The sequence below is a fragment of the Lipophrys pholis genome, assembly GCF_963383615.2.
Source record: "Lipophrys pholis genome assembly, chromosome: 2".
In the NCBI taxonomy this organism is placed as follows: domain Eukaryota; kingdom Metazoa; phylum Chordata; class Actinopteri; order Blenniiformes; family Blenniidae; genus Lipophrys; species Lipophrys pholis.
The window spans coordinates 2501823-2520257 of NC_137636.1; the positions used below are offsets into that span (position 1 = coordinate 2501823).

General features: G+C 40.7%; 1 protein-coding gene across 1 annotated transcript; it reads left to right on the plus strand.

Annotated features, from left to right (window-relative positions):
- Positions 1 to 4777: 4777 nt before the first annotated feature.
- taldo1 (transaldolase 1) lies at positions 4778 to 18341 on the plus strand. The gene is made up of 8 exons (XM_080458428.1): positions 4778 to 5098; positions 10896 to 11019; positions 11477 to 11584; positions 12177 to 12308; positions 15148 to 15323; positions 15963 to 16160; positions 17039 to 17184; positions 17912 to 18341. The coding sequence occupies exons 1-8, from the start codon at positions 4999 to 5001 to the stop codon at positions 17942 to 17944; spliced, it is 1017 nt and encodes a 338-aa protein (XP_080314554.1). The 5' UTR covers positions 4778 to 4998; the 3' UTR covers positions 17945 to 18341.
- Positions 18342 to 18435: the final 94 nt, after the last annotated feature.

Below are 18435 nucleotides of genomic sequence, written 5' to 3' on the forward strand. Positions count from 1 at the left end.
ACCCCCAGAAACAGATAAGTGGGAGAAGATGGATGGATGCAAGTTCATGTATGTATTTCCATCTTGGAGCTGATTTACGCGTTGTGACTGTAACAAAATTGATTTCTATTGATTTGAGAGACTAAAATATCGAGTCTCAGCGTTCAGGAAAGAGGCTGGCAGACTTACTTTGAATAAATGTCTTGCATGATGTCTAGTAGTGCCACAAACATTTCCATTATAGTCCACTGTCTTAATACCATGTCCTCCTATTGCATATGCATTTTTGCAGTTTTGTTCTTTGAAAATAATCAATTTTCGAGCTTCGCTACTTAGATTTCAATTTTACTTACTATCAGAATTATAGTCAACATCTAGTTGGCGATTAATGGTACTCGACTAGTCCACTAGTGATTTTCATTAGTCGACAAGTCGGGTAACTTCGTCCTAACCCTGGTCTAGACGTCACGCAACATGGGAACACCCAAAGCGTCACGCCGCAGAAACCCAACCAGCCACAAGCATCACCAGCTTGTTGAAATAAAGAGGATCAACAAGCACTTCTGAGGCGATGAATCCAGAGCTCATGGGAAGGGGACAGGAAGGAAAATAATGACCTATTGTAATCTATTGTAATCTCTTTTGTAATCTCTGGGGAACACTGTCAATAAAAACACCTGAGAAACAACATTCCTGCCTCGCTGTGTGCTTCCTCCACCACTCGACCAACCGTCACATAAACCATCCATCCGACTTGAGGGCTTGACTGTGGAGGACGGCAGGTTCCATGTATGCAATGTGTCGTTTCTGCGTTTTCATTGCAGAAAGGTTGTAGTGTTTACACTGACACGTTTTGAAAACAATGTCCGTTGACACGGAAACGGGAGAAACACTGAAAACTGTGTAGTTTTCATTTAGAGCCACTAGTGGGCGCTGTTGTTTGCTTTGGTAATGAGACCACACAGAGAGAGCAATGTGATCTAAAAGTATTTACAACGTCGAGTCGGTGGACATTCATATCGATTTGTTATCACGGTGACTGTCAACTATAAAACCACCAAGTCCTGGAGATTCTGGACTGTTAGTCGTGACACTCTGGAGGAAAACCTTGTTATTGTCCATCTACTGAGCATGTGCAGAAGAACTATCGGTGCCCATGCGCTTGGAGCGCCACCGTCCACACGGAGCTCAAGCATTTTGAATAGTTTTGTTTTTGCCTGTTTACACGACGGCGGAGTCGGAGCATTTTCGAAAAGTTCCACCTTTGGAGCCGTTTTCAGAAAGGTGCATTTTCAGTGTCTCTGAGCGCCGTTGTGGCGTAAACGAACTCTCAAAATGCAAAAGAAGTATTTAAGATAGATAGATAGATAGATAGATAGATAGATAGATAGATAGATAGATAGGTAGGTAGGTAGATAGATAGGTAGGTAGGTAGGTAGGTAGGTAGGTAGGTAGGTAGGTAGGTAGGTAGATAGATAGATAGATAGATAGATAGATAGATAGATAGACAGACAGACAGACAGACAGACAGACAGACAGACAGACAGACAGACAGACAGGCAGGCAGGCAGGCAGGCAGGCAGGCAGACAGACAGACAGACAGACAGACAGACAGACAGACAGACAGATAGAACTACGCAACAAAATTACATATAATTTTCAGGGATGATTTGTCATCATCCAAGTACCAATTGATTCGATTTTTGGGACGATAACCTCCAACAGTTTCTGAATAAATAATAAGTCTGTGTGTTTTTATTTATTGGTTTGTTTGTATGTATTTTACCAACATTTCACAAAAACTACTGAACCAAACAGCGTGATGTAACTACCTGACCGACCTAGTTTAGTTCTGCAAACTAATGTGGCGTTGGCGAATGCCTGTTCTAGTGACTTTATTGATCCCAAGGGGATTCCTTTATTTAGTTTGGTGATCACGTGATTTGATTTCATAATTTGAAAGAATACAAGATAAGAATATATTGCAAAATGAAAATGTTCTTTTGTCACAATTACTTTTGATCCGATCACCACCAAAGTTTAATGGGTTTTCAATTTTCATGAAATCCGCTCATTAGTTTTTGAGATATTTTGTTAACAGAAGGACGAACAAACAGACAAATAAGCGAAGATGATTTTATAAAAGAACCAAATGGACAAGAAAACAGGCAGATTGACATTAACACTAAGAGTTAGTACACGAAACACTTCTAATATATACATTTATTGAGATACTAAATGTGTTAAAAGTTCATCTTTACAGTATTTACACATTTCAAGGTGGTAGGTGTAGTAAAAAAAACCACATAATATGCAGACACATTCCACAGTCAGGAGGATAATTGTGTGAATGTGAGTTTGTGTGATTGCCCAGAAACAGACTGAAGGATGGACGTGAGTAAAGCAGACCTACAAAGCTGTAAATGCACAGAACAGCACCATTATGCCGCAAAGGCCGGGAAGTTGACGTACTGCGTTTGAATACAGGTGCTTTTGCTGAAAGGCAAGAAAAGACAATCACGGCTAATAGAATGGTTCCTTAAATTAAATTGTTCCCATTTTATTGCAAATGAATCCGATGCTGAAGTAGCTTTTACTGCAGGGCTGAATGATTTGACAGGAACAGGTGCCTCAGTTCAGTAATAGACCTAATCATGCAGTGAAAATCAAATAGGGCGATGGCACGTTGTTAAAATGCAGAGCACACGCTGTACTCTTTGCATAATTAAATATTCAACATATTACCCTTTTCATGTAATATTCTGTTGGTAATTTAGCTGCAATTGCTGGTTAAAAGAAAGGAAAAGTTCAGGTCCACAGGTTAAATCTTTCTTTATTGTAACAATGCTTTTCCAAGGAGAGACCTCGATCGTCACGACTCCTGAAACTGAATATATATAGTCCAGACTTGATTTATTAACAGTACAGTCTGCAACGTAAGACCCTGGTTGGAGACCAAAAAGACACTCTACTATTTTAAATGCTGATTAATGTACAGTGTTTGCTCCGAAGTAAAACCACGGGGGAACTCAAACGACACTATAACCATTTAACTGAATGTTTAAATGCTGCTTGAAATGCCAAATGGGGGCAATTAAAGTAAAGTGTGCCAAGTAGCATAAGTGTGACCAGGCGGCAGTCTCACCTCTCCTTCTGTGGACGCAGTAAACATCCAGGTTTAACAAAGATAACAAGCTTTGCTTGTGGACATACGGGATGTTTTTCATTAATTTTGTGGGAAGTTGTCATCTTCAGTCGTACTGTGGGAGATCTTGTTCACTAATCCAAATGTTGGTGGCTCAATGTCTAATCTCACTCTGTGCATGGGATGATAATAATAATAATAATAATAATCATCATCATAATAATAATACATTTATTTTGTATAGCTCTTTCCAAGACACTCAAGGATGTGACAAACACTGTATAACCTTTTCGACTGATGAAGCAGTAAAAATGCATCTTATAATTGAGACTTATTTACCAGATCTCGGAGGTCTGCAGTCTTTATGACTAAAAGAAGTGCTTTTACCATTTTCCACTGCTGATTAAAAAAAAAAAAAAAAAAGGTAAGCTCAATAATAAAAATGAGGACGGACATGCATGAGCAGCTGTCTGTAAACTGAACTCAATTATTAAGAACCCATCACGTCCTCTTCATGCACTGAGAGCAATTCATCACAGCGTTATGAGCAAAACACTCCAAGGTCCAAGTCCTTCCTGGCTGCTGACTGAATTTTGCTAATATTTCATCGGTGTCTTTGAATTTTTTTCTCCTTTTTATTTGCACAAAATAAGAATATAATACAGAATTACAAGAAATAAAACCTGGGAAGTGCAGGAGAAGAAAGAGGCCCGAGGGGCTTATATGAAACCCTCCTCGTTGATAAACATTACCATAATGAAAATAATAATATCAAGGAACAACAAGCAGAAACAACCAACAAAGGAGTCATCAGGAACAGTCACTGAAACTTCACAACATATCAACTCAGAATCAGTGGAATACTATTTGGACAGGAGATAATTATATAATTTAGACTAAAAAGGAGCCAAAGATTTCAGGATATTTATTTTTATTCACTTAATTTTTTTTGCATGTTGATTTTTTTATATATTTTAGCACGTTTTTGGTATTCTTCATGTGTTAGATACGTACTTTGTTTTACTTCCTGTGTTTGTTTTTGTGTGCTGCTGCTGTAACCACATGATTCCCCATGAGGGATCAATAATGTAATCATCTATCTTTCTCTACCACATCTGTGGCGTTTTGATTTCAAAATGATATGGATGTTATATCTTTGTGAAGCAGGAGTGGACAGAACCGATCAAATATAATGACCTTTTTTTTCTACAAAACAAAATAATTAGTACTGAAAATTAATATGATCTCAACATAAAGCCCCTTCTGGTTTAAAATACGGTGCAATGTCCAAAAATCCTCTCCTATCATTAATCCACTTTGCAGGGTTTAGCAGCATGTTGACTTTGTGCCTAAGTGTTGTGTTGTGTTCAATATTCATTTTTTTAAACTGCTAAACAGTCAATGTTTTCCGTTTTTAAGCTTTCATGTCATGTGCCAGGTTGCAGGGGCTCGGAGGCCTGATGTTTACCACTCCTGATTCTTCCTGTGTGTCGCAGGTCTGTTTGTGTTAGTGTGCTCCTGCTGTAACCACATCATTTCCCACGAGGGCTCAATAATTAAATCATCCATCTTCCTCCATTGTGTTTTAAATCCACAACATCTGCGGCTATTTGCCAATATTTTAAAATCATATGGGTGTTATGTCAGTGTGAAGCACTTAGTAACACATCTGTCAGTGAAAAGCAGCGCATACATTAGAAACACTGAAATATATTCTACTTTATTCTACCGTCGCTGTCCCTTCCTTGACCTGCCCTCTGCGCGCTCCCGACAACGCCCCCTCTCCCGTCCCCGCCGCGCGCGCCCGCCTTCGACTCGCTCCGTGTGTTCTCACGTGCTTTCTGTGTATAAAAGGGTCCCAGTCTCCGCTCATCATGTCTGCAGAGTCACCGGACAAGCGACGAAAGATGGAGTCAGCGCTGAACCAGCTGAAGAAGCACACCGTGGTGGTGGCCGACACCGGGGACTTTAACGGTGAGCACTTTGTTTTTCCCTCCCGCCTCTAATCCCGTGCTAATGTTGGCATGCTAACGAAGTGACCAGGAAGGATCCAGTTTAATGTGAATGACCGCGAGATCATCTGGTAGCAAAAAATGCTACGCTACATGGGTAAAACATGACAGTTTAACCTCCAAAATATCCGTCCTGGGGGTTTTACAGTAGTTTCAGGTGGAACTTGACACCCCGATAATCCCATTAGTAGTTCTTAACGCCACTTCTGCTACTTTACGTTAGCTACCGTGAGCTAACTATGCTAACATCCATAACGTTTCCTACGTTTCTGTGTAAAAAATGTGACATTTGTTGACTTTAGCGTCATGAACTCAACACAAGCATTATTTTTATCCGCTCGTGAGTCACATAAAGCACATATAGGTATCACAAAGTTCCCCCCCGCGTGTGTATTCAGCTTTTAACAGGTGGAAGAAAGACAAGAAGAGCGTTTCTCTTTTCCTCTTCCTCCTTCAGCCGTCAAACCAAGAGGAAAAGGTCGTGGTTTGTCAACTGGACAGAATGAGGAAGAGATGTGCAGTAATGTAATTCCAGTGTGGTGCAAAGCGTGTAGTTCCTCCTGCACAGGCTGCAGACTCAGGATGACATGACAGAACTGGTCCTGCCTCCTGCTGGGGAGGCTTGTGTTACTGTCAGCAGGATTCCACTGCCTCTTTATCTACACACGCTTTAGAAGCTCTGGCTTGTCTCTTGCTGAACTGCACACTTATTTTGGACAGAATGACTCTACACTTCTATTTCAATGTCTTTTATCAGGGTTTTTTTTCAGTATTTTGTATCAAGATAAACCCAAACTTGTCAGACTATCAACTCATTGCTTTTCGGCTGCTACAAATTGAGCTTTGTTGGGATATCTTCTCTGTTTACATGAAAATGTAAGAAAACCTTGTTCGTTCATGTCGGGACTTTAGTGGGTGCTGTTGTTTTTTTGTAATGAAACCACGCAGAGAAAATATGCATTTCCCCCCCCCCCCCATCTACAAGACAGTCTAAGCATTTTCCTGTGGATCTGAGCACCGTTGTCGTGTAAACTGGCACTGAAAACACAAGGAAGGTTTTGTGTTGTCACTTAAACATTGTCATGTAAATGGTTCTTGTTTTCCAGTAACTTTGGCTTACAAGAGGATGTAAACACTAATGAAAAATGGTGCAATTACAAAAAAATGTTTCAGGACAGGATGACTTTCTACATTTCTTTATCGTGTGTTTTTTAATCAGCATTTTATTAGTTAGTTGTTTTTCCAGCTGCTACAAATTTGTTGTCTTGATATTCCAGAAGTTGTGTCAGATTTTGTTTCTCAAAGTTTGACCACGAATATCAAACCTATTTGCTGACATTGCAACATCTAGGTAAAAATTACAAATTAGACGTGACAACTTTTGCAATTTGTTCTAGTTTATGTTACTTATTTCTGATTTGTCCACTATGGCTTATGTTGCTGGTCTGAGATTACCAGACATGACACAATAAAGGAAGCTTGGGCGGTGAGCCGATTGTAGTAGTGAGAATGTGGGTATATTGTCCTCATTGCACCCGAGAAGTTGCAGATATCTCAACGCCTGATGAGCAAGACATAGAGATTTACTGTAGGTGATTGATTTCAGATTGCAGTTTAAATAAAAGGCATATCATGCCAGTAACTGTTTTTAGAATGTACATGTACTTTGTTCCGCAGTTAAGATAGAAAAGTGGACTTTCATACATACATACATCCCACTTTGAGTGATGTCACTTACCTATATATATGTATGTGCCCTCTAGGTTTATACGAGTTTGACTGCTGAACTTTTTGCACAAGTCTGACAGTTCTATTTCTCAATCAGTGTTTGTCTTCGCATCTTGAATCGGACAACTAATATAGTTGTCTGATTATTTGTAGTGTATATAAGGATATTTTCACTGAAATGCAGACGTGTAAAGATGTGCAGCACCTGTGATCTTGCATCACTTTGCTGGCTCTTCACTGTATTCATGACCTTGTAGTTCAGGGAAATCCAACACATTACGTCTAAGGTGTAGAAAAGCATGTTGGGTTTATTATGTTAAGAAATGTTTTGTCAAAGGTTCGATCACTTTTAACTGATTCTCTCAGCTTGTTTGGCTCTCCTAAATGATGCACAGAAAACCACTGAATCTGACCATTTCAAAATAGCTGTTAGAGGTTTTAAATCTGCAATCTTTCAGGCTCCTGGACAACTATCCACAATCATGTGCAATTATATGGATTAAAAAAAAAAATAGTGGTTCTTAAACATTGCAATGAGGAATTGCTTTTAAACTACAATCACAGTGAGAAACCCAAGTCCTGTGACCTCAATAAGCTGAGGTTACACGTTTACAAATGAGGTTCATTTATTGGTCATTTTTGCCAGACACATTGTACAAAGCAGCAGCAGCAACAAAACGCATTAAAGTGATGGCAACCGTGTGCAACACGTCTTTATCTCAAGTGTGCACACACTCCGTACAGGAAACAGACGGAGCGGGCCGTTCAGAGAAGAATTATGGAAAGAAATCTCATTTTAAACAGAAATTTGAGTTTTTATGCATCTTTTTCCAAGTTTTGGTGATAATTGCTATTTTAAGTATTTGATCTTGCAATGGTACACGAACCACAACTTGAAGATCGTCTTCAAACCATTAAATCCGGGTCATGTGTAAGATGCCTAAAAGCATTGCAAATGTTAAGGGAACTGTGTTTATCATTTCACATCCTGTACATCAGCATTATTACACAGTGTTCTCTCATCGGGGGTGAACACCTCCGCTCTCACGTCCACTAACAAGCAGATTCATTGTATTGTTTAATGGCGATAAGAAAAGTGGTTATTCAAGGTTGACTCAGCCGTTGGTCACTCCTCATTTAGAAATGCAGGTACACAACTGGTGTCTGAGTTACATCAGCGGTGTAGGATTTCTAGTTTTTTTTTTTTTTTTTTTGCCTGTTTGGGCTTGTTGAAGTCTCAGTGGTGTGTGTGTGTGTGTGTTTCACAGGAGGACCTGATGAAAGACGTGGCAACACCACATTCTTGCTTCAAATAAGCAAGTGATGAAAGGAGTTCTCAGAAATGGTCTGAAAGTAATTGGAGGGGCCGAGTGGGCACTTGTGAAAATGTTTCTTCTCGGTAGCTAATTACCCCGCAGAGGACGGAACGGCTTTTTAACTGAGGTCTGAATATGTTGATTTGTCACAGGTATCCACTACAGATTTAGGGCTTAAACCAGGCGTGTCAAACTGATTTGATTTCAGAGGCCACGTGCAGCCCAGTTTCATCTCGAGTTGGCCGGACTGGTAAAATAGTGCCTTGACAACCTTTTTAGATTTAAAGATTTTCTTTGTTGTGGTGCAGAAGGTGCATGATGAAAATGTCTATATTTAAATAAAAGTCACTGCTGAAAATGACTATAATCTCAACATAAAGCCATTTTAATGAAACCTTATGGTGTGAAATATCCTTCCCCTATCCCTGTTGCATTATGCATGTTTTACAGACTCTTGTGAAATTTCTCTAGAAATTTCAGTGTTTGAAATGTTTACCGTTTGCTTGGTGGTTTGGCGGGCCGGATGGGAGCTTCTGTGAGCCGGGTTTTGCCCTCAGGCCTCATCTAGAAAATATAGAACCATCTATCCATTTAGACGTGACCCTGCACTGAACTGCTATAGTTACTCTATTTGACATCCTTTACCCAGAGACTGTTCTGAGATGATCCTGGCACTCATCGTGACAATAAATTTGTTGAACTTTGCTCAATTATATCAACTTGAGATGTTTCTGCATCCACTGAGTTCTTGGCCGGTAAAAATCCACCAACAATAGTCCCCAAGGCGCATAATTAAACATTTTGGTCGACGCACACCATTGATGTGACGGTTCTCTCACCGCAGATGGTCCAGCATGTTTATTTTCCATGTTTTGGTTGTTTTTTTGTTAAAATTCCAGTGTGAAGTGAACCGGACCAGAGAGCCACGCCACAACTATGAACATTTGCTTCAAGCTCACTAAACTTTTTTATTTATTTATTTTTCTCAAGTGCAGGTGGTCGGTTGAAACTTCTGGGAACGTTCTCGTGCTTGGCACGTTGTGTCTTCTCGATCACGAGTGTGGAGTCCAGAGCAGCAGATCTGCTTTTGCTCTCTTGGAGGAGCAGGAGAGACGGCAGGCTAGAAAACAGACTGAAGCTTTGTTCCTTTTGCTGCAGAATTGGCAGCAGCACTCTGCTGCTACAATGGAGGACTGACCCACAAACCTCTGTGGCTCCCTGGGAAGGCTGCGCTGCTCGTGCATATCGAATTAAATCCGCCGCTCTGCCCTGTAACCTGCGGCGCCATGTTTTTCCTACACGTACTGTCGATGCCGACAGGTTTTGCAGACCTTGTGACTTTTTGGAAAAGTTTTTTTATCTCATTACAAGTCGCCTCTTCTTCAGGAGGGAGATTTGCACTCGTTGGTGGATAATCTGATTGTGTTGTCTTTTCTCATTAAACTTATAGATGCTTAAGCTGCAGCTTTAACAGATCAGGATCAGCAGTTTAACAGTTTTCAGGAGGAAAGCCGACCTGTAGTAATGAAGCTCAGGCCAACTCATTAATTGGCCAACTTCAATGTTTATCTTTCTCCAGGCATTGTCTGTACATCAACAGAGGGTGAATCATTCAACAGCTTCTTCTTTTCATTGTGCATTGATACGTTTAGACAGTAGGTGGCAGCATTTTCTGCCTCTCTGCAATCTTTCCCTCTTTGTTCCTGTGTGGAGTTAAATTTGAGGTAATCCTCCTGTAGGATTACTTTAGAATCTTCTTTAACTGATAATGGAATGTAACTTGGAAGATGTATAAAAAAAAAAATTATCCTTTGGGGGACAATTACACAAAACATGAGGCTTCAAGATTTTATAAATCCTTCAGCAGGTTGATCAAAGATGTCTAGAAATCTGAGGACCATCTGGAAACAGGATCTAGTTATGAAACACAATTAAAATGTATTCCGTACAAAATAATACATAAGGAATAGTTCACTCCTAAACTTCTCAGAATTGTGACCAATGCTGGAAATGTCAGACCAAAACAGGAACATTCATGAATGGTTTATTAAACCTTTCTGGGGACAAACCTTGGTAAGGGGGCAGATACACATTTAGAAAATGCGTTTCTCACCAAGACGATGTCTACTAAGGAATCATACAGAGTTGCCTTGTATATCAAGTTTATTGGTTTAGCACTTTTCATACTCAAGGCAATTAAATACAATTACATTAAAATCATAGAAATAAAACGAGACTTTAAGAAAATAAAAGTGCATTCAAAAGGCAATTAGAACGGGACAATGGAGAATAAAAGTTAAGAATCTATAATGATGTGATTTTTAATAAAGGTGTTAATAGCTGCCAGATTATGGAGATATTATTTTATTTATTTTTTTCTCCAGACGTCGCAACATGGAGAGATGCTGCTGCAAATGGTTTCGAATAGAAAAAATGTTGGCCGGGATCAACGACGACGTGGAGAGCTTTACCGCTTTATGTCTTTTACACAATGCTGTCGTGACACTGCGAAGACGAAAAAACAAATATGAACAAGAGATTTTAATTTGCTACGAGAAACGCTCACTGACGGCCTCGTACTACTTTGGTGTCGTGTAGTTTTTCTTCTTTTGAGACGGGTGAAAATCAAAAATCCATTACGTCTTCTATATTTGTCCCAAAATAAACAGTGTTTGTACCTGTAACTAAAGTGCATCCTGTCTTCTCCTCCTGCAGCCATCGACGAGTACAAGCCTCAAGATGCGACCACAAACCCGTCTCTCATCCTGGCCGCTGCCAAGATGCCGGCTTACCAGCATCTGGTGGATCAGGCCATTAAATACGGGATCGCTAAAGGCGGGTAAGAGGTTGTGCACAAATGGACCCAACACCTTGTGATTAAATCAATCTTTAGCTTTACGTCTGCTGGAGGACACGCCAAAATATAAAAAAACATTAAGGAGCAAGTTTGTTAACCAAAGTAATGTTTTCTTATTTCCCAAGTCCTGTACAAGTTTTTGGATTTACAGCACGGAGGAGAGAGGCAGCTTTAAAAATATATATATATATTTTTGTAACCCTAACAAAAGAGCTTTAGCACCAAAGTCATGCCAAGATGGTGAGTTTGTGAAAACATGCCTGCAGAAATCCTGAGAAGCGACGGGCTGAGAAAAGCAGTGGCAGGCAGGATTTCAGCTTGAACTTTTGTTTTTGAGTTCAATCAGTGTGAATTTGTAGGTTTTATCATCCTTCCATTTCAGTGCAACTATAAACATTTCGTTTCAGTTTTCTTTTTGAATTTCTCTGTGTCTGTCCAGGACGGAAGACGAGCAGGTGGCCAACACCATGGACAAGCTGTTTGTGAGTTTCGGGCTGGAGATCCTGAAGAAGGTCCCAGGCAGAGTCTCCACTGAGGTGGACGCCAGGTAGACGTAAACGACATGTCATTACTCCTGCTCAGAATCTTCTTTTTTAAATGACACAGTAGATTGAGAAACGCTGCATCGGAGGACCAGCTGAAGTTTTACAAGTGTCGCAAGATGGGCCTCCTCACTTAAACCAGGCCCCAAGTTTTCCTCGAGATCCTGGTTCCACAATATGATCTGGATCTCGCTCACAATTAAATCACTTTATCCTTTTTATATTCGTTGATGAGACAATAGGCAAACCTCCTGGTGGAGGTAAATTAAAAGGGCAACTTGTTGCAGTCAGACTGTGATTAGTCTCGTCGCTCTTAGAACTACGTAATGTATAGTAAATTAATTCATAATTTTAACCTCCACCCGTCTCAAAAAAACAAAGATGGAAAAAATAATCCTGCTGAGTTGCACTTTAATTCATAGTTGTTGGAATGAAGTTTTCATGTAGTAACCGTCACTTATGGTTACTACAGAAGTCATGAAGTGTAAATGTTGGTCCACTATGAGGAGAGTTCCTGCTCGCGCCACTGAAACAAAATCAAGATGAGGTTAGTGTTTGATAGTTTAACTGGTGTGTGTTGCTCTCATCTCTCCACAGACTGTCTTTTCATCGAGATGAAATGGTTTCTAAAGCCCTGAAGCTCATTGCTCTGTACGAGGAGGCCGGCATCGGCAAGGAGCGCGTCCTCATCAAGCTGTCGTCAACTTGGGAAGGAATTCAGGCTGGAAAGTGAGTTTGTCTCACCTTCGGTCACGTCACACTTCTCTATTGGTTTAGTGCCACCGGGGTGCAGCAATATTTTGATGTTGAATACCACAGTTATTTATAAAAAATGAATAAATCACAGTTCCCATACAGTCGTGGCTGTTGCCTGATAAAGACGGGAGTCTCTTGTGAGGAGGCATGAATGTACATTCTGCTCTTTGTGTGGCTTTGGTAGGTGTTCATGTACGTCAGCAGTCTACAGGATGTGCTCTACGTTCTCTTCCGGGTCGTTTTGGAGAATCTTTTTTTTTTCTCTCTCTCTCTTTTTTGAATCTAAACCAGACTTTCTCATCTACAGGACTGTCTCAGAAAATTAGAATATTGTGTTAAAGTCCTTTATTTTCTGTAATGCAACTAAAAACATGAAAATGTCATACATTCTGGATTCATTACACATCAACTGAAATATTGCAAGCCTTTTGTCGTTTTAATATTGCTGATTATGGCATACAGCTTAAGAAAACTCAAATATCCCATCTCAAAATATTAGAATATCATGAAAAAGTATACTAGCAGGCTATTTAACTAATTACTTGAATCGTCTAATTAACTCGAAATACCTGCAAGGGTTTCCCTGAGCCTTTAAAAACACTCAGCTTGGTTCAGTAAACTAAATCACAAGTATGGGGAAGACTGCTGACCTGACTGCTGTCCAGAGGACCATCATTGACACCCTCCATCAGGAGGGTAAGACACAAAAAGAAATTTCTAAAAGAGCAGGCTGTTCACAGAGTGCAGTTTCAAAGCACATTCACAAAAAGTCTGTTGGAAGGAGGAAATGTGGCAGGAAACGCTGCACAACCAAGAGAGAGGACCGCAGCCTTAACAGCATTGTGAAGAAGAGCCGCTTCCAGAATTTGGGGGAGCTTCAAAGACTGTGGACTGAAGCTGGAGTCCAGGTATCAAAAGCCACCGTTCACAGACGTGTCCGGGAAATGGGCGACAATAGCCGTATTCCCATGGTCAAGCCACTCCTGAACTCAAGACAACGGAAGAAACGTCTGACTTGGGCTATGGAAAAGAAGCACTGGACAGTTGCAGAGTGGTCCAGAGTCCTGTTTTCAGACGAAAGCAAGTTTTGTATTTCATTTGGAAGTCAAGGCGCTAGAGTCTGGAGGAAGGCTGGAGAGGAGCACAATCCAAGTTGCTTGAAATCCAGTGTGAAGTTCCCACAGTCAGCAATGGTTTGGGGAGCCATGTCAGCTGCTGGTGTTGGTCCACTTTGTTTCATCAAGTCCAGAGTCAATGCAGCTGTGTACCAAGAGATTTTAGAGCACTACATGCTTCCATCTGTTGAAAAGCTCTATGGAGATGATTTCATTTTCCAGCATGATCTGGCACCTGCCCACAGTGCCAAAACCACCAGTAACTGGTGTACTGACCATGGCATTACTGTCCTCGATTGGCCTGCCAACTCCCCTCACCTGAACCCCATAGAGAATTTGTGGGGTATTGTGAAGAAGAAGCTGAAAGACACCAGACCCAATAATGCAAATGAGCTAAAGGCCGCTATGGAAGCATCCTGGGCCTCCATAACACCTCAGCAATGCCACAGGCTGATTGCTTCCATGCCACGCCGCATTGATGCAGTAATCCGTGCAAAAGGGTTCCCAACCAAGTACTGAGTGCATTAATTGACATTTTCAAATGTTTTTTGTTTTGCTGTTATAAATCTTTTTTTTTTTTTACTTGGTCTGAGGAAATATTCTAATTTTTTGAGATAGGATATTTGAGTTTTCTTAAGCTGTATGCCATAATCAGCAATTTTAAAATAATAAAAGGCTTGCAATATTTCAGTTGATGTGTAATGAATCCAGAATGTATGACATTTTTGTTTTTTCAATTGCATTACAGAAAATAAAGACCTTTATCACAATATTCTAATTTTCTGAGACAGTCCTGTATGTGTGACAGTGATGGTGTATGCTTCAGCCATCAGGATGACGGTTATGAACATGGCTGTGTTTTCGTGCAACCATCAAGCAAACTACCACGCTCATGCTGACTTTTTTTTATTTTTTTTTACTCTATATTTGCAATATAACACTTAAATATTCACTATTTTCCTCAAACAAGTCTTCACTACATCATAACTGTACTGATTAACCAAGATAATGTAATATTTAACGATTATATTAGGATTTATTGGATTTACCATGTTTTTCATGTAGGAACTTTATTTTGGAAGCCTTGTAAGTATCGTCAGCAGAGTTGAAATTCAAACATGAGTTTGATGTATAATGTTGGAGTCGAGCCGTCGGCCCCGCCTGTTGTCGTTTAGGGGTTATTTGCTGATTTATAACTTATTTGCGTTTCAGCATCACGTCACATTTTGTCTGGTTTTTGTTCTTTTCGAGCCAAAAGTCGTCTTTTCTTTTATTGCCATTGTTTCTCTTCCACGATGTCCACGCGGCAGACGTTGAGGCTGCTCTGCTCAGAGGTTGATGTCAAGATGGTCAGAAACAAAGTGTCCGTGAAACTATTGCTGGAATCATTTCAGAATGAAAGAAGAGTTGGTATTAATTTGGGGTGAAGACAGAACACTGTCAATTAAGCCAAATATTGTCTGACTTCTATTTGATCACACTTTCCATTGATCCCTACAGCCAATAACTGCATTTTTTGAACTGTGACGATGCAGGAAAGGGGAAAGTAAATTCAGAAATGGTTTATATTTCCAAGTGATTTAGTGTCTCTTCTTGAATAGTAAATATGTGAACAAAGACATTTTTAAAGAAGAGATATGAACCCTCGGTGTTTCCCTCCTTTACAGCAAAGTAAATGTTTTTTCGCTGGTCTACAGGGAGCTGGAGGAGAAACACGGCGTCCACTGCAACATGACCCTGCTCTTCTCCTTCGCCCAGGCTGTGGCCTGCGCCGAAGCTAAAGTCACGCTCATATCGCCCTTCGTGGGACGCATCCTCGACTGGCACAAAGAGAATACAGGCCGCAAAAGCTACGAGCCGCACGAAGACCCAGGTAACCGCTTGAAAACGCTGAATAGCAATAATCCCACAGCAAAGTGAGATTAGAATTTAACAAACTAGTCAAAGTGAACAAATGTGTGTTTGGAAGATTTTCTCTGCTGAATCTTCTTATAAATAAATCTTAGTTCTCAAAGTGTTTTTAACCTTTTCAAATGTGGCCACATTTGTCATGAACATGCATTTGCATTGCACAAATCAAGGATTTTCTAGATTTTCTTCTGCTGTTGACTGAAGAAATCAGGCATCTTGGCACTGTACAGATTTCTTCTTTTTAAATGCAGAATCGGTAACGTGGAAGAGCCAAACAGCCACAGCGGCCGTTCCCTTTCTCCTCATGGTGGTCACCAACATGCTCTTAATGAATCCGATCCTTCTGCTGACGTTTATCACAAACGAGCCGACGTGGTTGTGTTCGTTCAGTGTTGCTGTTCCGCTAAATAAAACAAACGAGGTGGAGATCTTGAAGGACCGTTTGGCCCCAGCTTGTGGAGATAAGACATTTCCTCTGGTTGGAGAATTCAGACTTTCTCTACCGAGCAGTGCCAGTCGCTTGACATTTTTCTGTAATGAAAATGCAAAAATGTAAAAGTCATGTAAATATGGCCTCAATCTTTTAATCGTCCTCCTGTAGGTGTCGTGAGTGTGACCAAGATTTACAACTACTACAAGAAGTACGGCTATGCCACCGTGGTGATGGGCGCCTCCTTCAGGAACACGGGGGAAGTGAAAGCTCTGGCCGGCTGTGACCTGCTCACCATCTCCCCCGGTCTGCTGGCCGAGCTCAGCAAGGACCACAGCTCCATCCCCCAGATGCTCAGTGTGGAGAAAGGTACTGCCGCCTCGTGCAGAGAGACGGTGTGTCAATGCAGTAAATGTGAGACGGGTCACAGCTGGTTCGGGTAGGAAAGGAGCTGTTGATGGTATCGTCACTGTTTGTCTGGGTTTAATTTTTGACGCGCTGTCGGCGCCCTGAATAAGTTCATCTAATGAAACGACGGCACACAAGAAGGTGGAATTTTTAAAATGTGAAGAATTATGAGATGAAACGGATTGAAATTCAAGCCGGTATGTTTCTACACTTCGTAGACGAAGTCATTAACAACGTGCAACTCTTCTACGGGAAACGTGCAACTCTTCTACGGGAAACTTTGTTATAATGTGTAAATGTTTTAACCCTAAAACTGTTGGTGTGTTTCCATACAGTATCTCGGGTCCATTGTGGAGCTAAATATCTTCCTATACGGCATAAAGTTTCAAATTCACGGGCGTTTTACCGTGTCTCTCTAGCAGCCCTTCAATTTGTTATAACTTAATATTCTCCATAACTTAATACAAATGGAAAAAACACAAAGTAAACTAAGTCTAGAGGTAGAAAGTATTTCCTAAACTACAATTATTCACGTCGGCTTTCAAACATCAAGAGCTTCAGATGATGGACGGCGACATTGAAAGGAGAATGTTTGCCTCCTGGTCACATGTACGAGTGAATATATATATATATATATACACACACACACACACACAGCCGGGGTAAGCTGCCCCAGGCTTTTATTAAAGTAAACCTTCAAATCTTTAGTTTGTTCAGGCTGGAGCCAGATATTCAACATGAGCATAAAAAAATAGATCAATATGACATTAAAACATTATTTCTGTGTCTTTGAAACTCTCACTCTGTTTCCACACTCACTCCATCGTCTGCTCGTCCAGCAAAGTCCTGTGATCTGGAGAAGGTCCACCTGAACGAGAAGTCTTTCCGCTGGGAGCACAACGAGGACCGCATGGCCGTGGAGAAACTGTCGGACGGCATCCGCAAGTTCGCCGCCGACGCCATCAAGCTGGAGACCATGATCAAAGTAAAGCCAGCAGACCTCCGCCTTACCACTCGTTTATAGTCGCAATCTGCACCAGAGAATTAAAGTAACTGCAGAAGAGGCGCCAGTCCTGGTGACGTGGCAGCCGTCGGTCTACCAATATAAAGATGTTAGTTTAAAGTGATGCTGAAGACTTTTGTTAGGCTCCGTTTGCTCGTCAGCGTAAAAACGCTTCACATCATTTTTGTGTTTTCCTTTCAGAAAAGTTTTGAGTTTACGTTTTGAAAATGACGTACTTGGTATGTTTTAAATGCTTAAAATAAAATAAGGAGGTTTGTACAGAGCCCCTGAGTGGCCGTAGAGGAAAATAACTAACTAATGCGTGGGAACGAGCTCATTTAATTTGTGGCCACGAGACGGTAACTCGTTCCCTCAAGTAATTAACTTGAAGTAATGACTTGATATATTGTTCCCTCGTGTTGTATTCTTTTCACCAATGTCGCCTCCATCCCGTCTTATTTACTGTGATGGACACTGTCAGATCAAATAATACGGACCACATTAGATGTTGGTGTTTTTATAACAAACGCATGAATTATATACATGTAAAACTCATCTTGGACCAAAAGAGTTTGGTTTTTTATTTATTTTCCCCTCTCTGGCCACTAGGGGCGTCCGTTGGTTTGTAGCTTCTCTAAAAGTCACTTTGAGCCATTTGTCTTCATGATGAGAAACTAATCCAAGTTGTCACCGTTTTTCTTTGTTGCAGGAAAAGATGCTCAATGCGAAAAACGGCCAGTAGCTCGACCGGGAGGCGTCTCCAGCCTGTCTGAGGGAGAAGCGTTCAGACGCTGGGCTTGATTTCCACTTTGGCTCAAAGAGGAGCGGCGGTCAAACGACTGGAGGCCTTTTTCCCTCCTCATCTGACCAAACGAGGAGCTTCACCTCCCGTCTCAGGACCGGCGCTTCATCTGACCAAACTTAATGATTTGTGCTTCAGCGGGTGTGGGTTGTTTTATAAGAGTGTAATATTTAAAAGAAATTTGATCAGGGCTGAAAAAACAACTTGTGAAGAGAATAGTTTGATACTATAAAGGACCAAAAACGGGACCACAGATTTTATTCTTTTCCCCTTTTGTCATTTCTTTGAAAATTTCATCTTGCTCCTTCAATAAATGAGTTCATCAGTCTTAAGAGTTTGTTTGGTTTTTTTTTTTATTGGGGGGGTTTCTCACTGCAACATAAAATATATCTATTAAACAGTACTTTTATTATTAAAAAGGTAGTTTGCGT